The 27,290-nt window shown below is 39.5% G+C and overlaps 1 protein-coding gene across 2 annotated transcripts in view; it reads left to right on the plus strand.

The window, feature by feature from the left end:
• The window catches only part of KIF16B (kinesin family member 16B), a 999,411-nt gene that overhangs the window by 117,171 nt on the left and 854,950 nt on the right, over positions 1–27,290 (plus strand). For both annotated transcript variants that reach the window (XM_053712121.1, XM_053712122.1), the window contains exon 8: positions 7,557–7,699. In XM_053712121.1, coding sequence (XP_053568096.1) covers positions 7,557–7,699 — 143 coding nt within the window. The remainder of the gene's footprint in view (positions 1–7,556; positions 7,700–27,290) is intronic.

Genomic DNA, 27,290 nt, shown 5'->3' on the forward strand with positions numbered 1-27,290 from the left:
CAGTTTGAATCTTCTGCTTATGTTTTCATTAAACTTTATTTTGGGTGTGGATTATTTTCAGCAGGAATTGGCTGTCTTTATTTTATCCCTCCCTCTCTAGTGACTCTTGCGTGGAAAGATCCACATCTTGGGTAGTCATTATCCCATACGTCACTAGCTCATGGACTCTTGCTAATTACATGAAAGAAAACATAATTTATGTAAGAACTTACCTGATAAATTCATTTCTTTCATATTAGCAAGAGTCCATGAGGCCCACCCTTTTTTGTGGTGGTTATGATTTTTTTGTATAAAGCACAATTATTCCAATTCCTTATTTTTTATGCTTTCGCACTTTTTTCTTATCACCCCACTTCTTGGCTATTCGTTAAACTGATTTGTGGGTGTGGTGAGGGGTGTATTTATAGGCATTTTAAGGTTTGGGAAACTTTGCCCCTCCTGGTAGGAATGTATATCCCATACGTCACTAGCTCATGGACTCTTGCTAATATGAAAGAAATGAATTTATCAGGTAAGTTCTTACATAAATTATGTTTTTGGCGCTCTTCATGCACAGGAAGGGGGAGGTAAAATGTTTGTTTGTACACTATTTCAGCATGATGATGATGTTTTGTTATTGCTCTGAAGAAGGGGAGATTGACATACATAAACTTGACATATTTGAGTTGATGAAAATCCTTGCTTGTTACTTAATTTTTTGTGCCTTTATTTAACAAGTGAAACAACCAGGTGGTTGTCTCCTCCTGGTGGCGGATTCAAATTGGGACTTGTATATACAGTATCTCACAAAAGTGAGTACACCCCTCAAATTTTTGGAAATATTTTATCTTTTCATGTGACAGCACTGAAGAAATGACACTTTGCTACAATGTAAAGTAGTGAGTGTACAGCCTGTATAACAGTGTAAATTTGCTGTCCCCTCAAAATAACTCGACACACAGCCATTAATGTCTAAACCATTGGCAACAAAAGTGAATATACCCCTAAGTGGAAATGTCCAAATTGGGCTCAAAGTGTCAATATTTTGTGTGGTCACCATTATTTTCCAGCACTGCCTTAACCCTCTTGGGCATGGAGTTCACCAGAGCTTCACAGGTTGCCACTGGAGTCCTCTTCCACTCCTCTGACAACATCACAGAGCTGGTGGATATTAGAGACCTTGCGTTCCCCCACCTTCTGTTTGAGGATGCCCCACAGATGCTCAATAGGGTTTAGGTCTGGAGACATGCATGGCCAGTGCATCACCTTTACCCTCAGCTTCTTTAGCAAGGCAGTGGTCATCTTGGAGGTGTGTTTGGGGTCGTTATCATGTTGGAATACTGCCCTGCGGCCCAGTCTCCAAAGGGAGGGGATCATGCTCTGCTTCAGTATGTCACAGTACATGTTGGCATTCATGGTTTTCTCAATGAACTGTAGCTCCCCTTACGGATATATATGTTGTAGCATTCGGGAGTTAGAAGTGTATAATATCTACAACCCTAATTATTAACAGATATAATAATGATCCACTTCTATAACCTATACTTTGTAAATAATGTGTTAATTGGATAGATAGGTGGATCACTAACCGTGAATACAAGTGAGGATTGTATATTACTTATTTACTTGTTAATAGAGTGCAAAGGTACTCCGGAGCTCATATGTTCAATATGTATAGCCAGCATTACAATAGAGGTGCAATACGTTGTTCCGATGTAGAGTAATTGACCCTGTCATGAAAGGGTTAACTCATTTGCATGATAGCAGGTAACACATTGGCAGTTTATTTCCATAATCTTTTTTCTTTCATTTTTTTTTAATGTATATTAAAATATATTGTATATACCAACAAATAATGATAATATAAATATCAATCCTACTTGCATTTATAAATAAAACACAAAGAATCAAAAAACAAAAGCAAATCAAGGAGTCATCACTGTGATAAAACAAATTCTGGATTGTATATCCTGATACTGACACTAGAGGGAGCACTAAAGGATAAGCTTTCTCTCAACTAATTTATTAGTAGAAAACCTAATTAGAATGTTAATATAGCATTAGTATGACGTGTACAGCTGATACTGGCATGCTTGTTTACATTTTAACTTTTTTTTTATTTGTTTGAAGGAAAACAAATTGTAAATCCTTTTTTTGTGCATAACGCACAGTGTTTGTGTACAGTTTTCCTTTGAGCACTGCATTGTGAAAGACGTTCATACAAAATAATTAATACCTTAATAATAATTTACATAGTTTTATTTGAATAGGCTTAATTTTCATTTTAAATGCTTGCTCCTCCTTCCTCACACTTCTTGTGTAGATGTATTTTACTCCAGACAATCTTCTATACTTTGAGCTTCTTGAAACTTGATTGTGTTCACAGGTTTGCAGGGGACCAAAGAGATTAAGGAGCCAATAATGTCAGAATTAACTTCCTCGTGATTCAGATGCAATATTAAATAAATTTTCCTATTGACTTCTATCATATAATATACTTTGTTCTCTTAGTATTCTTTTGTTTAAACACATATATAGCAGCCATAAATATCCAGCCCTACTGCTACGTAATTAAAGACCAATCCATATTTTAGGATGAATAACCTTTGGATTGTAATAAATCTTAAATAGATAACTATCTTTTAAATAGATGTTTTTCTCAAAAAGCATTATATATATATAAATATTGATTTTTATCCACTCCAGAGCAGCAATGCAATACTGGGACCTAGCTAAAAACATGTGGTGATCCAATGACAAGGGGCATATGTGTGTTGTCACCAATCACCAGCAAGCTCCCGGTAGTGCTTTGCTGCTCCTAAACCTACCTAGCTCATACTTTTCAACTAAGGATACCAAGAGAACAAAGCATATTTCATAATATAAATAAATTTGAAAAGTCCAACAATCGCATGATCTATCTTTACTGTGAAAGTTTAATTTTGAATTTCGCATGACACACAATTTTAAACAACTTTCTAATTTACTTCTGTTATCTAATTTAGTTTGTTCTCTCTGTATCCTTTGTTTGAAAAGCATTCCTAGGTGGGCTCAGGAGCAGCTGTAAGCTACTTGGAGCTAACCACTCATTAGTTCCTCAACATATATGTCTCCTTCAACAAATTATATCAAGAGAATGAAGCACATTTGATAATAAAAGTAAAATGGAAAGTTTTTTCTTTTTAAACTTTAGGTTTCATGTCCATTATAAATTAGGAAAGTCTATCCTGATGTTGCTACAAGATGGAACACTATATAATTTATCCTTACAGTCTAGGGCACTGGCTTTCAAACCTGTCCTCAGGCTTCCCCAACAGGCCAGGTTTTTAGGATTACCTTGGATGAGAGCAGGTAAAATAACCATCTTTACTAATCAGCTGATATTTTTCACCTGGGCTCCAGTTCAGACATCCTCAAATGTGGCCTGTTAGGGAGGTCTGAGGACAGGTCTGAAAACCAGTGGTTTAGGGCAATGGTTCCCAAACCTTTTCCGCTCACTACCCCTTTTATAAACTCATTATGAGCTCCCCGTGAAATAACCCATTAAAGTAATATTCAGACTACAGGCCCCGGTTGGAGAAGGTTGTGCAGCTGCTCCCCTGTTTTTTGAGCAGCCATCACATGAGAGCAGTGCTTGTCAATTATTCCGATCAGATCTTGAGGTGACTGGGAGGTTAAGTAACAGCGGTCTTAAATAGGGCCCCTGCAGTGCACAACACTTAACAAAGATAATGACCCACAGGGCCGCCACTAGAAATTTTGGGGCCCCTGACTTAAACATTGATCAGCCCCCCCCCCTCCTTTGACATGTGCAATTTTTGACCAAGTGACTAAAACATATATGCACTTTAATCTTAAGTGTCTATTTAAACTTGGAAATGTTGTAAAGGTAGTAACATACACTGAAACACACACTCACACATAAGGATTCACATATAGACACTCTAGAAGACAGGCAAAGAAACTCAGACACAGACAACTAAACAGACACTCAGCAATTGTTTACATTGACCTGACAAGTAATGAGGTAAACTACAGTTTTGTAAAAAAAAAAAAAAGGAGATTTAGAAAACAAAATATGGAGTTCTGATTATCTTTATGTAAAGGAAGATGCCAAATAAATGATGACAACAGCATGCAGTGGCTGAAAGGAAGGGCCCTGAACTGCCTAAACAATAATTTAAAGGTTAAATGGTAGATTAGTGACTTCCGGAAAGGTCTCATTAGTCTCAAAGTCTGTAGAAAGATGTGAATAATCAGTAGTAAGGACAAAATGCCCTAAAAAGGAACAGACAATGGACACACACACACACACACAAACTCAAACTTGCACATACACCCAAGGAAACACCAACAGAGACAGCCTCAGAAAACACACAAAGACATACACACACACACAGAGACAACCACAGAAAACACACAAATACATACACACACAAAGAGACAACCACATAAAACACAGAAAGACATACATACACACACCCTGACTGAGACATCCACAGAAAACACACAAAGACATACACACACCCTCACAGAGACACCCACAGAAAACACACACCCTCACAGAGACATCCACAGAAAACACAGACATACACACCCACCCTCACAGAGGCATCCAGAGAAAATACACAAAGACAAACACATGCCCACCCTCACAGAGACACTCATAGAAAAAGCTCAAAGACATATGCACACACCGTCACAGACATCCACAGAAAATGCACAAAGACATACACACCCACCCTCACAGAGAGACCCACAGAAAAAAAATACATACACACTCATAGAGACACAAACCAAAGCACAAAGACATAAACACAGACACCCACAGAAACACTCACAGGAGGAAACATTTATGTACCTTGCATCCCCTAAATCCACAGTGTATGACATGCATGATAAAAAAATGCAGAAATTAAGAGATCACTTTTTAAAGAATCATATTTGTAAATGTGCAAACAAAAATAATTCTGTGAATTCAAAATTGTACATTAATGAGCTGGGTAGATGGCTAGATGAAGAAAAGTACTTTTAGAAGGTTGACATATGTTTGTCTGATATTTTCCCCAACCAAGAGCACCACTTCAAATATAGTGTACAAATGTTCCCATTTGTCAGCTGTACTTGTGGATTTTGAAAATGCTGTGCTCTATATGGTCTTGGTGGAACCATAAGCTGTGGTACTCATACCATTAGATATGGTTAAATGCAGGATTTAAGCTTGTTGGTATGCATTTCAAAATTAAGTCAGCTGTAGTGTAAACTAAACAGTTTTAAGTTAACCTGTCTCATTTCAAACACTGAGCAATCTTAGTCTGAGAGTATAACATGTTATGCAGATGTAAAAATCTTCGATAAAATGCCTCCTTGTATCTGGAAAGTCCTTGCATAAAGCAATCTTAGTCTGAGAGTATAACATGTTATGCAGATGTAAAAATCTTCGATAAAATGCCTCCTTGTATCTGGAAAGTCCTTGCATAAAGGGGCAGTAAACTGGAATGTAATATATATAATTTGTGTATTGAGGAGGAAACATTTCTGCATGTTTTTAAATATAGAATTTCTACAGCATTGTCAAATAATCCTAAATACACCGCTGCTAAAAAAATGTGTTTTTATGGACTCCTGGCTCCACCATATAACTACTACCACACTGAAGTTACAATCTTAAAGAAGTTACAATCTTAAGTAATTCCTACCTCCTCTGCAAATGAAAGTGATCAGCCGACTGACTCAGGCACACACTGTACAAACAAAGTGCCAAGTCTGTCTCACACTGTGCATAGTGGTTTAGTGCGCACTCAGAAATCCTCTCAAATGCTAATACTTTACTCTTTGTAATAACATTTCACATGCTCAATTAGCACTCTGCTGTAGTACCCACTGGTGGCTGCCAACATGTAAAAAAAAAAAATTTTTTTTTTTTTTTAGTTCTTGCCTCATGGGGCCCCCCTAGCCCATTGGGCCCCTGACAGGAGTCACCCTCTGATGGCGGCCCTGATGACCCAATACAATCTAAAGGAGTACCATTATCCAATTATTAAAATTGTATTATATTTATCCTCTGATACCAGTTTTTACAGTCCATAGCGACTGTCTTATAAACCACATTTAGTAATTAATTCACTGTATCAAAAATGTTAGTCCGATAGATTGGCTTGATGAAAAGATTGCAACTAGAAGTCCAGCACACTAACAATACATTGCAAGCTGCTAGGGCATTGCAACCCCACAAGATAACCAAATTTGAAACTTTCTCATATGTGCTGCAGCATTTTTTGTTTTTTTGATACCAGTTTCCCAATCTCTAGTTTCAAGTCAAGCCTTAAACCGCTATAGTCGTATATCTGTAGGTGATTTCTTTACTTGGTCATGCTATGTAGTGCACCACCAGATTATCTCTGATGACAGATGATTTAAAATCCCTAGATAGTTTACTATGTACAAAGCTAATATCACAACAGGCCTTTGCTGTGTTTCCTGCTACTACGCAATGATTCTAAACTGTGCAGTTAATGTTAATGATAAGTGCTAATGTACAGCTCTGGCAAAACAACTATCATAGAAGAAAAAAGCCTTTTGCTTTGTATTTCTAGGATAAAGCACAACAAATGATGATAATTTATACTTGGAGGGGCTCTCTTGCATTCTCTTCCTCTCTTTTCCTCCTAACGCCCACTATTGTAATCCCAATGCCCCTTTCCACCTCTTATGACTATTAGGGACCCCCTCAGTAATCCCAACCCCCATAATACAGTACCACCCACTTTGGGAGCCACTGGTCTAGGGGGTTTATCTATTAGAAATTATAAAGAATTATCTATATGCCTATTAGCAAAAAGTGCACAATAGTTACCGGTATGTTATTTTACATGTAAACTTGTATTTTATATTTTTCAAGTACAAAATGTAAATTATTTTAAATGAACTTTCACATGAATGACACAAAAATATTTTTTCTAAAAAATGTGCTTGTCCCATGCTTCCTACAGAGGCCAAAAAGTAAAATCTGTACCCCATATATTCAGATTTGCAGGTTACAGAATCTACAGAATTTGCCTTTTGGCCTCTTTAGGAGTTTTAAGTCCTTTTCAAACACTATATTACAAAACGTCTGCAGCATTGAAAACTATAATGTTATATAGACATGTTTTATTGTTTTGCAGTATGGGGACAAACTTATTTTAAAGGCATTTAATTACAGTTTTTGTGTTCTGTAGCCAATTTGGTTCAGAAATAAGTAACCTTCTGCACTGATCAAGCATTTGCTAAATAAAATTTCTAATGATTCTTGATCCTGCAGAACCCACTCCTTTATCTCTGGGAGCAGTTGTAAAGCTACAGTTTTCTGTTAAAATACAGGAAACACTGGCAAAATAAATCATGAAAATACATTACAACACTTATTCACTACACATAATGTAATCATTTTATGGGGTATTTAAATGACAAGTTTTATTTTCCCTTGAACTTCTGCCTGGGATTCCAGTGATTTACCAGTCTTATTTATCTTGCTAAAATTAATTCATAATGTTTGGTGCTGGCTGATTTGTTCCTTTTTCCACTTTTACTTCCAGATTTGTCAAAGCATTTAGTTCAGAATTATAGTGATGTAGAAGAACTTATGGATGAAGGAAACATCAATAGAACCACTGCTGCTACTGGAATGAATGATGTTAGCAGTAGATCTCATGCTATTTTTACTATCAACTTCACTCAGGTACGGCAAATAGGGTACTTATTACTATGTAACGCAACAGTAAGTAATATTTCTGCAAAGCTGTTCTCCATCCATGAAAAGGAAACAAAATCTCCTTTTTAGATGTCTCCAGGTGTCTGGCATATACAGGTGGCCCTCGGTTTACAACGGTTCAATTTACACCGTTTCAGAATAACAACCTTTTTTCCAGTCATGTGACTGCTATTGAAAAGCAGTGCATTTATTAAAATAGCCAGTAGGTGGAGCTGTCCGCTTGTGTTGCAGCCAAGCCAGCTGAAATTAATCAGTTTAACTAGACCTGAGCTATCGAGCAGATTTCAAAGGAATAAGATCTTCCTGTCTATAAATCAGTTCAGATTGGAATGCATAGAAAGAACTGTTTTGCAGAAAAATGCAAGTGAAGTCTGTGTTGTGAGTATTTTATTAGGTTTATAATGCTGTTTAGCAAATGTTTTTGTTCATTTAACTTAGTTTAATTATATATTCTGTGTTGTGTGATTATTTTATTAGGTTTATAATGCTGTTTAGCATTTAAAGTCTTCATTTCAAAGCTTTAAAAATAATGTTTTAAGGTGTTACTTATGACAATTTTGAGAGAGGCCTGGAACCTATCCCCCTCACTTCCCATTAACTTACATTACAAACTGGGTTTCAATTTACAACGGATTCGATTTACAACCATTCCTTCTGGAACCTAACCCCGGCGTAAACTGAGGGCTACCTGTAATGTATTCGGGCCTCAGTCTAATTGATAATCAGATGTTGCATACTTAAAATCAGTTAAATGATACATTATCAGCTAACAGGGAAAGGGAAGTACACATTTGTGTTTTATTTACAATATACAAGAACTCCTGTTTGTTTTTTTATTTTTGGGGAAAACAAACACAGCAGTATTTATTTTGAAAGCTTTGCTTTATTGCACAAATTATATATGAGGGATATACAGTTTGCAACTCATGAAACAATTTTTCTATTTATAATTGAAAAGTTTGTCTGGATGTTGAATTTCCTCTAAACAATATATGAACTGTGTCTTCAGAGGCACTTAATTCATTTTATGAGAAACAGTCGACTGAACAAACCTGTCAAGAGCTATTGTTTTTGTCTTGGTTTATCATAGCCTTGACATTTCTCATTGGAAATTCTGGACAGTTGTATTGAACCAGTAAGCTTTATTGGCAAATTGTAACACTCAAAGGGCATTTGGTGCTTGAATATTTAGCTTTAGTGATTTGAACACAAAATAATATTTGGTGCTTAAAGTGCATAATAAGTTTTAATATTAAATTATTTAAATGAATATAACCTTCTAAAACATGGCAATTTGAAGCTCTGGGGAAATTACCATTTGTATGGTCTTATATTCAACATAAACAGATTTTGGTAGCTGGGCTGCTAGACGGCTTAATAAATACTTAGTACCAGGCCAATATTTCTCCTTATTCTTACATTCTCTGTTTTCCCTCGTATACTTTAGCTTTATTTTATAGCACTAGTTCATTATCAATCTACAAGTATATTCTGTGTTCTCTTGATATATTTTCTAGACTAGGAGTGGACACTTATGTTAAAGTGTATGTATGTATATAGGTATGTATATATGTATGTACATATATGAATGTATGTGTGTGTGTATATAGGTATGTATATATGTATGTACATATATGAATGTATGTGTGTGTGTGTATATAGGTATGTATATGGGTATGTGTATATATATATATATATATATATGTATGTATATGTGTGTGTGTGTGTGTATATGTGTATATGTATGCGTGTGTGTATGTCTGTGTATATATATATATATATATATGTGTGTGTGTGTGTGTGTGTGTGTGAGACGTGTGGTGAGGTCAGAGGCTGGTGAGGCACTTACTATGATATGCTCGACAATATGAGCCCAGATAGAGCAGCAGTTTTAAGCAACTTTCTAATATACCCCTATCATCATTTTTTTAGGAGTACATTAGAAAGTTGCTTAAAATTGCTGCTGTATCTCAATCATGAAATAATAAAAAAAATGGTTTCATATACCTTAAAGTTTTCAAGACACACTTGCTGCAGAGCATATCTAGATATGATTTTTCTTGAAAATTACTCATTTTCAACAAACAATAACAAGTTATCAATACTGCAAACACTGCTGCTGCTATGTGGTGCCCAAGGCACGCACCTGCACTATCCCACTAGGTATGCTGGTTAACAAAGGATACCAAAAGAATAAATTACATAATAATAAAAGTCAATTTGAATTTTTTTTATTTTTTATTGCATTTTCTATCCGATTCATGGAAGCTTAATTATGACTTTCATGTTCCTTTAAAATACTAATTTAATTTGCTGACAACACAATTAAATATTTTAATAAATAAAAAAAAAAAACAGATACTTAAGTCTATTTTATTTTGTGCAGTTACTGCAGTTGCATTATTTCACAAAACAGTTGCAATAATTACAATACATACATATTTATTTAATGTAATCATTCAGATTTATATCCCTGAGGTTCATGATATTCTCTGACATAAGATAAAAGCATTAGTGTTGACTCTTATGGAACTATAAATTATTTGCTTTTAAAACTTGAATGGGTAAATTAAAGGGACACTGCACCCAATTTTTTTTCTTTTGTGATTCAGATTGAGCATTCAATTTTAAGCAACTTTCTAATTTACTCCTATTATCAATTTTCTCCAACATTGGTGTGTCCGGTCCACGGCGTCATCCTTACTTGTGGGATATTCTCTTCCCCAACAGGAAATGGCAAAGAGTCCCAGCAAAGCTGGCCATATAGTCCCTCCTAGGCTCCGCCCACCCTAGTCATTCTCTTTGCCGTTGCACAGGCAACATCTCCACGGAGATGGTTAAGAGTTTTTTGGTGTTTAAATGTAGTTTTTATTCTTCTATCAAGTGTTTGTTATTTTAAAATAGTGCTGGTATGTACTATTTACTCTGAAACAGAAAAGGATGAAGATTTCTGTTTGTGAGAGGAAGATGATTTTAGCAGACAGTAACTAAAATCGATTGCTGTTTCCACATAGGACTGTTGAGATGAAGTAACTTCAGTTGGGGGAAACAGTTAGCAGACTTTTCTGCTTAAGGTATGACTAGCCATATTTCTAACAAGACTGTGTAATGCTGGAAGGCTGTCATTTCCCCTCATGGGGACCGGTAAGCCATTTTCTTAGTCAAACAAACAGAATAAAGGGCTTAATATGGGCTAAAAAACTGGTAGACATTTTTATGGGCTAAATCGATTGCTTTATTTGGGCATATTATTCAGATTTAGGCTAACAATTGGCATTTATAATCTTGGGGAACGTTTATAAAACGGCAGGCACTGTGTTAGACACCTTTTTCAGTCAGGGGGCCTTTCTAGTTATAGACTGAGCCTAATTTTCGCGCCATTACTGCGCAGTTGTTTTTTTGAGAGCAGGGCATGCAGATGCATGTGTGAGGATCTAAAAATCACTGAAAAAGCTTCTAGAAGGCGTCATTTGGTATTGTATTCCCCTCTGGGCTTGGTTAGGTCTCAGCAAAGACTATAGCTGGGACTGTATAGGGGTTAAATTTTAAAACGGCTCCGGTTCCGTTATTTTAAGGGTTAAAACTCTGAAATTTGGTGTGCAATACTTTTAATGCTTTAAGACACTGTGGTGAAATTTTGGTAATTTTTGAACGATTCCTTCATACTTTTTCACATATTCAGTAATAAAGTGTTTTCTGTTTGAAATTTAAAGAGACAGTAACGGTTTTATTTTAAAACGTTTTTTGTGCTTTGTTGACAAGTTTAAGCCTGTTTAACATGTCTGTACCTTCAGATAAGCTATGTTCTATATGTATGAAAGCTAATGTGTCTCCCCATTTAAATTTATGTGATAATTGTGCCATAGCGTCCAAACAAAGTAAGGACAGTACTGCCACAGATAATGATATTGCCCAAGATGATTCCTCAAATGAGGGGAGTAAACATGATACTACATCATCTCCTACTGTGTCTACACCAGTTTTGCCCATGCAGGAGGCCCCTAGTACATCTAGTGCGCCAATACTTATTACCATGCAACAATTAACGGCTGTAATGGATAACTCCATAGCAAATCTTTTATCCAAAATGCCTACTTATCAGAGAAAACGCGCTTGCTCTGTTTTAAACACTGAAGAGCAAGAGGGCGCTGATGATAATTGTTCTGTCATACCCTCACACCAATCTGAAGGGGCCATGAGGGAGGTTTTGTCTGATGGAGAAATCTCAGATTCAGGAAAAATTTCTCATCAAGCTGAACCTGATGTTGTGACATTTAAATTTAAATTAGAACATCTCCGCACACTGCTTAAGGAGGTGTTATCTACTCTGGATGATTGTGACAACTTGGTCATTCCAGAGAAATTATGCAAGATGGACAAGTTCCTAGAGGTTCCGGTGCCCCCGACGCTTTTCCTATACCCAAGCGGGTGGCGGACATAGTAAATAAGGAGTGGGAAAAGCCCGGCATACCTTTTGTCCCCCCCCCCTATATTTAAGAAATTATTTCCTATGGTCGACCCCAGAAAGGACTTATGGCAGACAGTCCCCAAGGTCGAGGGGGCAGTTTCTACTCTAAACAAACGCACTACTATTCCTATCGAAGATAGTTGTGCTTTCAAAGATCCTATGGATAAAAAATTGGAAGGTTTGCTTAAAAAGATTTTTGTACAGCAAGGCTACCTTCTACAACCAATTTCATGCATTGTTCCTGCATTGTTCCTGTCACTACGGCAGCGTGGTTCTGGTTCTGGTTCCTCATATGAGGAGGTTATGGACAGAGTTCACACACTTAAATTGGCTAACTCTTTTATTTTAGATGCCGCTTTGCAATTAGCTAGATTAGCGGCGAAAAATTCAGGGTTTGCCATCGTGGCGCGCAGAGCGCTTTGGCTAAAGTCTTGGTCAGCGGATGTGTCATCCAAGACAAAATTGCTTAACATCCCTTTCAAAGGTAAAACTTTATTTGGACCAGATTTGAAAGAGATTATTTCAGACATCACTGGGGGAAAGGGCCACGCCCTTCCACAGGATAGGTCTTTTAAGGCTAAAAATAAGCCTAATTTTCGTCCCTTTCGCAGAAACGGACCGCCCTCTAATTCTGCATCCTCTAAGCAAGAGGGTAATGCCTCACAACCCAAACCAGCCTGGAAACCAATGCAAGGCTGGAACAAGGGTAAGCAGGCCAAGAAGCCTGCCACTGCTAACAAAACAGCATGAAGGAGTAGCCCCCGATCCAGGACCAGATCTAGTGGGGGGCAGACTCTCTCTCTTTGCTCAGGCTTGGGCAAGAGATGTTCAGGATCCTTGGGCGCTAGAAATAGTTTCTCAAGGTTATCTCCTGGAATTCAAGGAACTACCCCCAAGGGGAAGGTTCCACAGGTCTCACTTATCCTCAAACCAAATAAAGAGACAGGCATTCTTACATTGTGTAGAAGACCTGTTAAAGATGGGAGTGATACACCCAGTTCCAATAAAAGAACAAGGAATGCGATTTTATTCCAATCTGTTCGTAGTTCCCAAAAAAGAGGGAACGTTCAGACCAATTTTGGATTTGAAGATCCTAAACAAATTTCTCAGGGTACCATCGTTCAAAATGGAAACTATTCGAACGATTCTACCCACCATCCAGGAAAGTCAATTTATGACTACCGTGGATCTAAAGGATGCGTACCTACATATTCCTATCCACAAAGAACATCATCAGTTCCTAAGGTTCGCTTTTCTGGACAAGCATTACCAGTTTGTGGCCCTCCCATTCGGATTAGCCACTGCTCCAAGGATTTTCACAAAGGTGCTAGGGTCCCTTCTAGCGGTTCTAAGACCAAGGGGCATTGCAGTAGTACCTTACTTGGACGACATTCTAATACAAGCGTCGTCCCTGTCAAAAGCAAAGGCTCATACGGACATCGTTCTAGCCTTTCTCAGATCTCACGGATGGAAGGTGAACAAAGAAAAAAGTTCTCTGTCCCCGTCGACAAGAGTTCCCTTCTTGGGAACAATAATAGATTCCTTAGAAATGAGGATTTTTCTGACAGAGGTCAGAAAATCAAAACTTCTAAGCTCTTGTCAAGTGCTTCATTCTGTTCCTCGTCCTTCCATAGCGCAGTGCATGGAAGTAGTAGGATTGATGGTTGCAACAATGGACATAGTTCCTTTTGCACGAATTCATCTAAGACCATTACAACTGTGCATGCTCAAACAGTGGAATGGGGATTATACAGACTTGTCTCCAATGATTCAAGTAGATCAAAAGACCAGAGATTCACTCCGTTGGTGGCTGACCCTGGACCATCTGTCCCAGGGAATGAGCTTCCGCAGACCAGAGTGGGTCATTGTCACGACCGACGCCAGTCTAGTGGGCTGGGGCGCGGTCTGGGAATCCCTGAAAGCTCAGGGTCTATGGTCTCGGGAAGAGTCTCTTCTCCCGATAAACATTCTGGAACTGAGAGCGATATTCAATGCTCTCAGAGCTTGGCCTCAACTAGCAAAGGCCAAATTCATAAGGTTCCAATCAGACAACATGACGACCGTTGCATATATCAATCATCAGGGGGGAACAAGGAGTTCCCTGGCGATGAAAGAAGTGACCAAAATAATTCAATGGGCGGAGGATCACTCCTGCCACTTGTCTGCCATCCACATCCCAGGAGTGGAAAATTGGGAAGCGGATTTTCTGAGTCGTCAGACATTCCATCCGGGGGAGTGGGAACTCCATCCGGAAATCTTTGCCCAAATAACTCAATTATGGGGCATTCCAGACATGGATCTGATGGCGTCTCCTCAGAACTTCAAGGTTCCTTGCTACGGGTCCAGATCCAGGGATCCCAAGGCGACTCTAGTAGATGCACTAGTAGCACCTTGGACCTTCAACCTAGCTTATGTATTCCCACCGTTTCCTCTCATTCCCAGGCTGGTAGCCAGGATCAATCAGGAGAGGGCCTCAGTGATCTTGATAGCTCCTGCGTGGCCACGCAGGACTTGGTATGCAGACCTGGTGAATATGTCATCGGCTCCACCATGGAAGCTACCTTTGAGACAGGACCTTCTTGTTCAGGGTCCATTCGAACATCCAAATCTGGTCTCCCTCCAACTGACGGCTTGGAGATTGAACGCTTGATTCTATCAAAGCGTGGGTTTTCAGATTCTGTTATAGATACTCTGGTTCAGGCCAGAAAACCTGTAACTAGAAAAATTTACCATAAAATATGGAAAAAATATATCAGTTGGTGTGAATCCAAAGGATTCCCATGGAATAAGATAAAAATTCCTAAGATTCTCTCCTTTCTACAAGAAGGTTTGGAGAAAGGATTATCTGCAAGTTCTCTAAAGGGACAGATCTCTGCTTTATCTGTCTTACTACACAAAAGACTGGCAGCTGTGCCAGATGTTCAAGCATTTGTTCAGGCTCTGGTTAGGATCAAGCCTGTTTACAGACCTTTGACTCCTCCCTGGAGTCTAAATCTAGTTCTTTCAGTTCTTCAAGGGGTTCCTTTTGAACCTTTACATTCCATAGATATTAAGTTACTATCTTGGAAAGTTTTGTTTTTAGTTGCAATTTCTTCTGCTAGAAGAGTTTCAGAGTTATCTGCTCTGCAGTGTTCTCCGCCCTATCTGGCGTTCCATGCAGATAAGGTGGTTTTGCGTACTAAGCCTGGTTTTCTTCCTAAAGTTGTTTCTAACAAAAATATTAACCAGGAGATAGTTGTACCTTCTTTGTGTCCGAATCCAGTTTCAAAGAAGGAACGTTTGTTACACAATTTGGACGTTGTCCGTGCTCTAAAATTCTATTTAGAGGCTACTAAAGATTTCAGACAAACATCTTCCTTGTTTGTTGTTTATTCTGGTAAAAGGAGAGGTCAAAAAGCGACTTCTACCTCTCTTTCCTTTTGGCTTAAAAGCATTATCCGATTGGCTTATGAGACTGCCGGACGGCAGCCTCCTGAAAGAATCACAGCTCACTCCACTAGGGCTGTGGCTTCCACATGGGCCTTCAAGAACGAGGCTTCTGTTGACCAGATATGTAAGGCAGCGACTTGGTCTTCACTGCACACTTTTGCCAAATTTTACAAATTTGATACTTTTGCTTCTTCGGAGGCTATTTTTGGGAGAAAGGTTTTGCAAGCTGTGGTGCCTTCCGTTTAGGTAACCTGATTTGCTCCCTCCCTTCATCCGTGTCCTAAAGCTTTGGTATTGGTTCCCACAAGTAAGGATGACGCCGTGGACCGGACACACCAGTGTTGGAGAAAACAGAATTTATGCTTACCTGATAAATTACTTTCTCCAACGGTGTGTCCGGTCCACGGCCCGCCCTGGTTTTTTAATCAGGTCTGATGAATTATTTTCTCTAACTACAGTCACCACGGTACCATATGGTTTCTCCTATATATATTTCCTCCTGTCCGTCGGTCGAATGACTGGGGTGGGCGGAGCCTAGGTGGGACTATATGGCCAGCTTTGCTGGGACTCTTTGCCATTTCCTGTTGGGGAAGAGAATATCCCACAAGTAAGGATGACGCCGTGGACCGGACACACCGTTGGAGAAAGTAATTTATCAGGTAAGCATAAATTCTGTTTTTCTTCGTTCTCTTGCAATCTTTATTTGAAAAAGAAGGCATCTAAGCTAAGGAGCCAGCCAATTGTTGGTTCTGGACCTTGCACAGCACTTGTTTATTGGTGCTGTCCAATCAGCAAGTAAAACCCAGGTTGTTCACCAAAAATGGACCGGCATCTAAACTTACATTCTTGCTTTTCAAATAAAGATACCAAGAGAATGAAGATAATTTGATAGTAGGAGTAAATTAGAAAGTTGCTTAAAATTGCATGCTCTATCTGAATCACGAAAGAAAAAAATTTGGGTTCAGTGTCCCTTTAACCCCTTAATGACCACAGCACTTTTCCATTTTCTGTCCGTTTGGGACCAAGGCTATTTTTACATTTCTGCGGTGTTTGTGTTTAGCTGTAACTTTCCTCATACTCAATTACTGTACCCACGCATATTATATACCGTTTTTCTCGCCATTAAATGGGCTTTCTAAAGATACCATTATTTTCATCCTATCTTATAATTTACTATAAAAAATTTTATAAAATATGAGGAAAAAATGGAAAAAAACGCAGTTTTTCTAACTTTGACCCCCAAAATCTGTTACACATCTACAACCACCAAAAAACACCCATGCTAAATAGTTTCTAAATTTTGTCCTGAGTTTAGAAATACCCAATGTCTACATGTTCTTTGCTTTTTTTGCAAGTTATAGGGCAATAAATACAAGTAGCACTTTGCTATTTCCAAACCACTTTTTTTCAAAATTAGCGCTAGTTACATTGGGACACTGATATCTGTCTGGAATCCCTGAATATCGCTTGACATGTATATATATATTTTTTAGAAGAAATCCCAAAGTATTGATCTAGGCCCATTTTGGTATATTTCATGCCACCATTTCACTACAAAATGCGATCAAATAAAAATTTTTTTTCACTTTTTCACAAATGTTTTCACAAGGTTTCTCATTGAAATTATTTACAAACAACTTGTGCAATTATGGCATACATGGTTGTAAATGTTTCTCTGGGATCCCCTTTGTTAAAAAAATAGCAGACATATATGGCTTTGGCATCGCTTTTTGGTATTTAGAAGGCCGCTAAATGCCGCTGTGCACCACACGTGTATTATGCCCAGCAGTGAAGGGGTTAATTAGGGAGCATGTAGGGAGCTTGTAGTTTTAATTTTAGCTTTAGTGTAGTGTAGTAGACAACCCAAAGTATTGATCTAGGCCCATTTTGGTATATTTCATGCTACCATTTCACCGCCAAATGCGAACAAATAAAAATAAAACGTAAAATTTTCCCAATTTTAGGTTTCTCACTAAAATTATTTACAAACAGCTTGTGCAATTATGGCATAAATGGTTGTAAAAGCTTCTCTGGGATCCCCTTTGTTCAGAAATAGCAGACATATATGGCTTTGGCTTTGCTTTTTGGTAATTAGAAGGCAGCTAAATGCCGCTGTGCACCATACGTGTATAATGCCCAGCAGTGAAGGGGTTAATTAGGGAGCTTTTAGGGAGCTTGCAGGGTTAATTTTAGCTTTAGTGTAGGTATCAACCTCCCACATGACACATCACACCCCCAGATCCCTCCCAAACAGCTCTCTTCCCTCCCCCACCCCACAATTGTCCCCACCATCTTAAGTACTGGCAGTAAGTCTGCCAGTACTAAAATAAGAGGGGTTTTTTTTTGGGGGGGGGGGGTTAAATAATAATTCTGTTCTGTAGTATCCTCCCTTAGCCCCCAACCTCCCTGATCCCCCCCCCAAACAGCTCTCTAACCCCCCTCTCTCTGCCATATTGCGCCATATTGGGTACTGGCAGCTGTCTGCCAGTGCCCAGTTTGAAATCAAATATGGTTATTTTTATTTATTTTTTAAAAAATACTATTTTCTGTAGTGTAGCTGCCCTCCCTCAACCCCCAACCCCCCAACCCCTGCCAGATCGCTAAATATTTTTTAAATGCCCACCCTCACTCCCACCGACTACCACCTTGTGCTCCCACAGAGTACCACCATTGTTCCATAGTGTAGGGTTCCCACCCGCGCGCGCACCCGCTCTTGTGCACGCGCGCGCACCCGCTCTTGTGCACGCGCGCGCACCCGTGCGCGCGCCCGCACTCGATCCCGCCCCCCTTCCCACCGATGGCCGCCCACCCGCCTCCCTGGGTAAGCTCCCACCCACCAACGAACATGGCCATCAATGGCCGATGCAGAGAGGGCCACAGGGTGGCTCTCTCTGCATCGGACGGCTAAAAAATGTTATAGCAGGATGCCTCAATATCGAGGCATCACTGCTATAACATGAAAGCAGTTGGAAGTGATCAGGATCGCTTCCACTGCTTTCAAAGACCAACGACGTACAGGGTACGTCCTTGGTCATTAACTGCATTTTTTTGGTCGTTAAGGTGAAAAAATATTTGTCTGCACCTTTATGCACATTTTATTCCATAAGGATCAGAACATGTATTTGCAAAAGTGACATTGGTGCTTGCTTGCTTTTTTTATATAAATGATTATAATAAAAATAAAATATACTATCTTGTTTTTCATGACTGACATAAGTCCTAAACATTATTTTTCTCTCTCTCAACTAGTTATTTTTAAGAGAACAGCAACAGATGACAAAAAAAAATAATGTCACAACTTACTCTTACATTCCAACCTGTGTATATTATAAATGGTCTTTTTTTGGGGGGTGGGGGGGGGTGGTTGGAACAAAAATGGAATGTATTTATAAGCCATAAAATTACTGCTTTTGATTGTAAAGGTTTGTAAATATTTTTGTGGCATATAATTTGAATAAATTCCTTATATAGATCAGTTTTAAATTTGAAAGAGAAGAGATAAAGCTGAGTTATTTTTATTCCACATATTGGGGTCTACTCTATTTCATGTAGTTAGAAAGCACAGCTGTTTTTAGATTTGAACCTTTTATTTAATTGTTTTAACTAAATTCATTGCAGAGGATCAAAATTAAATACACCCAAGCCCTGCTCCACCTACCTCCACTGTACTGCTTAAACTTGATCGTGCACCCCCCACCGCCGAAGCCATTCCCCCCACCACCCTCTGTAATAATAATAACAAGAAATAACTTTTTTAAAATACTTTTTTATTTAGTGCATATAAAGGCTATTCAATATAAGCCCGCTGCCTAAACTAGATTTTAGTTTGTAATTTCCTGTTTAGGGTTATGACTGTGTATGTGTGTTGTATTTTGTACTTACCGGTACAGTAGGGCAGCAGGGTCCAGGCAGCAGTTGATCTAAGAGTCTTCTTCAATCGATGCAGTGCAGCAAGTCAAGACGACCACGTCCATGTTTAAAAATGACAGGTCACTAACAGGAGGCAGCAGTCTCTTCTTCCCGCCAGTACTGTGCTTTTAATGCTGCTCCCTTGCGCATGCACAGGGAGCTAATCAATGCTGGTCATGTTCTCCTGGTGCTGTCAATCACCAGGAGAACATGACCATCTCTGATTGGCTCCCTTGCTAGGAGGCATCAAGAGGGATGCCTCCTGTTGGTCTCAATTTTGTGTGCTAATATTTCGACAGCACACAGGTGGCGCTCCAGCACAGCTTTTCCTATGACCCATGTAGTGCTATGGAGAGAAGCGGTCCTGTACCTGTGCCCTTTTCTTGTATAATCCATGAGTACAGTACTGTTTGAAAATCCTTGGAGATTTAACTTCAGCTCCATATTAGCACTGCATTAGTGAAGCGCTGTAAAGGGAAGCGCTTTAAAGCAAGGTATACCTGAGATGTATATCTTTAAATTAAAATATATTTATATCTTAAGTGGTTAACTCAAATCTGATGTTAAGTATACTTCACACATTTTTTTTTTGCTGTGACGTTTACACCGCTCATCCTAACTTCTTGTAAGCTATTGCAAGGTTCCTCGAAAGAATTTTAGAATGGCAAATTTCAGCTTGAGACATATATATTACAATACAATGACTAAAAAAATTTTTTCTCTACACACAGCTGAGTTTTTTTTAACCTTAGTCTTGGGACAGTGTGCTGTAAATTTTGATTTGCTGTGTTTAAAATGATTTGTTATACCAGCTGCAAAGTTTAAAATGTTTAATACATAAAATAACAGTATAGTTTTAATCTGCTAGGTCTCCTCAAAAAAGTTATGAGAGTGAGTGGGTTTTGTTCTGAGAAATTGCCTTCAGTAGGGCTTAAAGGTTCAGTAAACACCGAGATTTTTTTTTTAAGTTTCAAACAAGCTTTTTTAGGTTCTTCAGCAGAGTGACAATTATATTGGTAACACATAGACAGAAGTATAAATCAACACTTATGTACATTAAGAAGCTGCGTTACGGGCATAGAATGACTTCCGCTCCAGTATAGACTTCCTGTTGGAGGCGGGGCATGCAGGTAGCTGCAGGTAGCTGCAGGTAGCTGCAGGTGCTGAGGACGCTCCGTGCCCCTGAGAAAGGCCTAAATCTAACACCAACATATGCATTTGTTTCCCTTGGCCACATCCAGGCTTGGGAACATGGATTCCGGTCCAGCATGGGAAGTCAAAATTGCAGCCTAAAAGTGCACGGTGGCTGGTGCACACCATTTTCTACAGGAGTCCCTGAGCATTGGACCAGAACTATTTCAGTCAAGCCCTTTGCCACGTTTAAATCGTTATATTAAGGACCGTCAGAGTCTCTATGCACTGTCCCTGGCAATTGAGTTGCACTTAAAAAAAAAAAGAGAGGCTCTGGGCTTATCTATACAAGAGGTGTTATTTTGAATAAAGCCGTTCACACATTGGTATTCAGGATACAGAGTGGTGACTCTGACACTTACCTGGTTGAGTGTGCTGTATACCTGGCGGCGACCCCTTCATCCCTGGGTGATAGCTGAATGGGACATCGAAGTGCTTAGACAGCGCTACCATCCCTGGAGATCCTAATACTGGTAGAGGAGGTGTCCCTCTCCCGAGTTGAGAGCGGAGCAGTGGCGGTGCTGAGTGGGGCACAAGGAAGCCTGGGCCCCCTGGATGGGCTAACAGTGAAAGCAATCCCGCCCTCTACAGAGTGAGTCATCGGGGCCGACACTGCACATCGCACCTGGTTGCTGTGTGCTCAGACCCTCCCCCCACCGACGGCGTGCACTCTAGCAGAGAAGGAGTGTTTGGTGTGAATGTTCTGTTGGCTGCTCTCTGCACCGCGGGCGTGCGGTACTGCCATACAACAGTTCCTCTGTTTAGGATACAGTAGAAGGTCTCCTCGAACACGGAACACCTCAACCTGGGTAAAGTGAGCAAAGGCAAGGTGCTCATGTTAAGACTCTGGATATTGGCGGCAAGGTAGCGCATCCTGATCTTTGAATTTTTGCCGGACTGGGTACGTAAAAACTTTTTTGAGCTCTCTGAACATATTGACTCATTTTGCCTATGCGCTTCAAAGCTTTCCTTATGTATGCAGCGCATTGAAGCCTTTCTGCTATACCCACAAAGCGGACTGATAGCTCAGGTTGCCTGGATAAATTGTATGAACTGGCTGCAAAGACATTGCTATAATTAAGTTTAATGCTTAGATGTAGGGTGAGGTATTATGAAAGAGCTATTATCCTCCTTTGTGCTGTTAGTTCACTTATGTATATTTTGAAACAGTATAAGATTTTTCTCTGGTTCTGTGTCGCTACAGTTCAAAACGTGAGAGGTTGAGTCAAACAAACCGATTGCTGAGCTTTAATGTAAGGGAGTCAGTTTTTCTTTATGTGCCGGGAGTTTATCTATGTATACCCTGCATTAGTAGAAAATCCTCCCCTGCTCTAAGCTATTGTATCTGTGCTTGTAAGATGCTGTGATATAATATCTGCATGGAAAGGTGGTTACAGAAGGTCAATATACATTAAAATATAGTGGCTACAACAGATAGAAACTCCTTTCTTAATAAACTATCATTCAGAAGAGCTTGTTAAGGCTATGAGATGTACACTTGAGGCATATAATATAGATTTGGTCTATCTCAAATTTGCTGTGGTAAAAAACACTAAGTCCTCTTAAGGCCTGCTCTTGCTGAAACGATTGAGTTAAATAATAGGACACTAAATTGTATTCACAGGAGTAACCCTAGAACCATATACTAGTCAAGTCGCTTATACACAAGCTACCCTGGGTAACCCTCACGGCATTGTTCTATGCCTAGGAAGCTGAGTATTTGCACTGATATTCAGCCACGCACATTAATCTAGGTAAAAGTTTCGTATCACTAGATAGGATATTAGAGAGTACTATAAAGTATTCTAGATAATACCTAGTACTACACAGATAAATACTAGTTAGATCTTGTTCATGGATAAATATATGCAGCAAAGGAGCTCTCCCTCCAATATGCCTCCTAAATCTCGAGAAAAAAAGGGGAGCAGCAGGAACTTAGATTCTAGCACTGTCTCCCCTTTGGAAAAAAGTGGTTCTAATCCTTCTCCCAGCAATCTGATAGAATTTGCAGCTGAAGTAGCCAAAATGCTGGCACCCCAATTTGATATGATTAAGCAAGAGATTAGAAATGAGATATCAAACCTCACTTTGGAGGTTAGGCAGTTTTCATCTAGACTAGATGAAATTGAGAATCGGATCTCAGACCTGGAAGATAGATTCAATATTACTGATCCTGTAATAGATACTCATAGCAAAACTATCACATCACTCCAAGCTAAGGTTGAAGACCTTGAGGACCGATCAAGGCGTAATAATCTTAAAGTAATCGGTTTGCCAGAGTCGTCTGAATATCAAGATCTAATGAATTTTGTTACCATCACATTACCACAGGCTCTGCAGATCCCAGCTCCTGCTGCTCCCTTTTTGGTTGAAAGGGCTCACAGGATAGGCCAACGTCGAGAACAGAATGAGGCCTTGAGGCCTAGGCCAGTAATTTTTAAATTTGTCAACTTCCAGGACAAATTATTATACCTTAAACACTACAGACAATGTAACTCTCTCTCCTTAGGCTCTCATAAATTACTGCTGTTCCAGGACTTCTCTTCAGAAACACTAACTAAGAGGAGAGATATGTCCTTCTTTTATGGGAGGCTACAGAAAGAGAATTACAACATCAGGTTGATTTACCCAGCAAAGTTAATAGTGCAGAAAGATGGAAATACACACACACTTAACAATGTTATGGAGGCTGAGACTTTCTGTAGGGAGGCAGGGGTTCCATGAGTAGGTATTCAATATATCAGGATGCGGTTCTGAGATCACAGACTGAGAATACTATGTCACTTAGAGATGCAGAAGTGAGTACAATGGGCTCCAATCCTAGGATTATGATAGTTCTAGTCATAGAAATGGTGTTCTTATGTTTTGTTGGGGTTTATGTGGGTCTGGGTCGTGTCTTCTGTGTTTTTTTTTTTTTTTTCCTCCTCCTCTCTTGCTCTCTCTCCTCGCTCCTTCTTTTGCCCTTTCACACCTTTCCTCTCCCTCTCGATTCCCTATTACGGTGTATAGTGGAGACGGGTCTTTGTTGCACCCCTAGGGTAAAACACAGTGAGATCTTTGACTTCTTGCCATATATTGGATCAGCATGATGATTAGCTCTGGTGATGTATAATCTTAATCTTTTATCCTGGAATATAGGGGGCATTAATTCACCCATTAAAAGAAAAGCTGTAATAAAACACTTGGGCAAATTCAATCCTGACATAGTTCTTTTACAAGAATTACATCTTAACGCTAGTGAAATACCCAAGCTTAGATCTAAGTGGGTGGGGGAAGTTGTGGCAGCTCCATTTACCTCTAGGAAGAGGGGGGTGGCAATATTGTTGAACCGTAAGCTAGAATATAGGATAAGTAAGGCTGAGCCCGATGCTGAAGGGAGATTTTTAATATTGGAGTTGGAAATCAAAGGCGTTAGATATACAATCTGTAACATATATGGTCCTAACCAAGTTGACCATAATTTTTGGTCCGCCCTACTCATAAAATTACATAGTTACATAGGATCAAACCTAATTATTGCAGGCGATCTTAACCTATTAGCGGACCCCGTCTTGGATAACTCTAACAATAGGATGCGAAGCAGTAGAGGTGGAAAATTGAGGATTTTTCAGAGAGTATGTTCCCACCTGGGGGTGGTTGACTTATGGCGAGTTCAGAACCCCGATGTTCGCTCTTACACGTGTATTTCGCATGCTCAACGATCTTTCTCTCGTCTCGACTATTTTCTGGTTTCAGAAACCATGCTAGCTCAGAACTGGACGACCAGAATTGAAGACATAACTATTTCGGACCACGCTGTGATTGTATTGGGACTTAATGCCGCAAGTAGGCAGCCTGGTAAGAATTATATCTCCTTCCCTAGATATCTGAGCAATAATATTAAATTCCAGAACCATCTTCGATTGAAGTGGGTCGAATATCTCAATAATAATCATAATTATATAAACAAAATCGAGACGTTTTGGGAGGCTTCTAAAGCCGTTCTACGCGGAGAGATTAAGTCTTATACATTTCACCTGTCAAAAAACAGTAGTTCAGGGGCCAGACAATTAGCTAACCGTGTTAAGAATACATATAGAACGTATCTCATTAGACGAACAAGAGACTGTTGGGATGCCTATGTCACAGCGAAGACGCTCCGGGACTCATTCTTGAAACAGATCAGTGCCCAGGAAGAACTTAAAATGAAAGCAAGGTATGGAGGGTTTACGGGTAGATCTGCAAAGTTTCTAGCAAGGCTAGTTAAATCTTCACCTAGATACACAATTACCGCTATTAAACAAGGAACCTCTAGACATACAAACCATTCTGACATAGAAAAAGTTTTTTTTTACTTCTTCCTGGATTTATATACCCAAGAGCCTATCGAACTACATAAAAAGGAGTCATTCTGGGGAAAGATTAAAGTTCCTCGCATATCTACAGAAGCCAGAGAGGCTATCAATGCCCCTATTACGGAAGAGGAAATAATTTCGGCAATTAAAAACGCGAAGCCCAATAAAGCAGCTGGTCCAGATGCTCTCCCTATAGAGTATTACAAGATCCTCCAACCCCAGGTGTTACCTATCCTAGTCAAGCTGTTTAATTTTTATTTCTGCGAGAATACGAGCTGCTCTGCAGCCTTTACGTCTGCAAATATCTCGCTGATCCTAAAAAAGGGGAAAGATCCTGAACTACCAAGTTCTTTCAGGCCTATCTCGGTTTTAAACACTGACTATAAGCTGCTCGCGTCTATCATAGCCCTTCGATTAAAACCGTACATGGGCGACCTAATCCACAAGAACCAATCCGGTTTCATGCATGGACGTAAGCCGACAAAGAATATAAGGAAATTGCTAATTCTGATGGAATCTCTGTGGAACATATATATAACTAAGGAATCTCATGGTAACATAAATAAGGCCATTTTGACAGTTGATGCGGAAAAGGCTTTCGATAGGGTCAGTTGGGATCACTTGTTTTCCACGCTAGACGAATTCGGGTTCTCGGGTCCTTTCAACAATTATATTCGTTTAATTTATAGCAACCCCTCCTCTGCTGTAATTATCAATAACACCTCTACTCAGCGTTTTAATCTGTTCAGAGGGACTAGACAGGGCTGCCCACTATCTCCCTTCCTGTTTAATCTTAGTATAGAACCCCTGGCTATTCATTTACGGCATGAACTTGAGGGGATCTCACTAGCGGGTGAGAAGTTGATTCTTCTTCTCTATGCGGATGATCTTCTTCTATTTTTATCTAACCTTGAAGTGTCATTACCTATCCTACAGAGTATCACTCAAGAGTTCGGAGAGATCTCAGGGTTTAAGATTAATACATCTAAATCTGAACTCATGTGGATAGATAAAAATCCGGCACTACAGGTGAACCACCCTTATAGGGAGGTCCTTCAGATTACATACCTGGGCTTACAATTATCTAGAAACCCGGAGGATTGGTACGGTTTAAACTACAAGACAGTAATGGACTCTTGCAAGAGTAAGCTGGATGAATGGACCAGGCTACCTATTTCATTATCGGCTCGGGTGACTTTGATTAAAGCAGTCATCTTCCCAAAGCTCCTCTATATTATGCAAAATATCCCATGGTTTCTACATAAGAAAGATATTACCATCTACAACAAGGCCTGTTCCAAATTCCTATGGAATGGCAAAAGACCGCGGATTGCCTCATACAGGCTTATGAATTCTAAGACATCAGCAGGTCTGGCACTCCCTGACATTCAGACATATAATCAGGTTATAATAGCCAGATTTGCACTTGATTGGCTAACTGGGAAGGAGCAAATTACGTCTCTCACCTGGGAATCACAGCTTGTGGCACCATTCAATTTGAAAGCTCTTTTGCACTGTCCACTTACCTCCATTCCATCTAATGTATTCTATTTGAATACTCTGAAGAATGTCATTATCGCATGGCAAAGGTTATGTATAGAAACGGGGAATTCGCCGTATGTTTCACAATATCTACCTATAGTGGGTAACCCAGAATTTAGTCCTGGCCTCTCGAACCGGGTATTCTCAGTTTGGGAATCTAAAGGTCTCCAAACTCTATGTCAGTTGCGAGACGCGGGAGGACATACAGTACTATTCCAAGAAATTGTAACTCGGTTTGATATAGGGACACGTGATTTCTATGCCTACCTGCAAGTTAGACACTTTCTCCAAGAGATGCTCACGAAATATGGGAACGACTGGTCTTTGGGTGAGCTGCAGACTAGGATTGCATTGTACGCAGCAGGAATTTACGCAATCTCCCCTTTATATTTACTAGTAAATCAGAAAACATCCAAAGCACAAGTAGACGAGATGGTCGTTAAATGGGCAAATTTATTTCCGGATATAGATGAGCAGACTATTACAGAGAGTTTTAAAGTAACGCAACAGTCCTGGGTTCCGACATCTTGGAGAGAGTCACAGATAAAAGTCGGGCTACAGAGATATCTTACGCCTGCTGTTTTAGCCAAATGGTATAAAACAAAGGCTTTATGCCCTAGATGCTCAACTACAGGCGCTGATTTATTCCACTGTTTATGGAGCTGCCCAAAGGCACGCCAATACT

Source organism: Bombina bombina, chromosome 4 (genome assembly GCF_027579735.1).
Source record: "Bombina bombina isolate aBomBom1 chromosome 4, aBomBom1.pri, whole genome shotgun sequence".
In the NCBI taxonomy this organism is placed as follows: domain Eukaryota; kingdom Metazoa; phylum Chordata; class Amphibia; order Anura; family Bombinatoridae; genus Bombina; species Bombina bombina.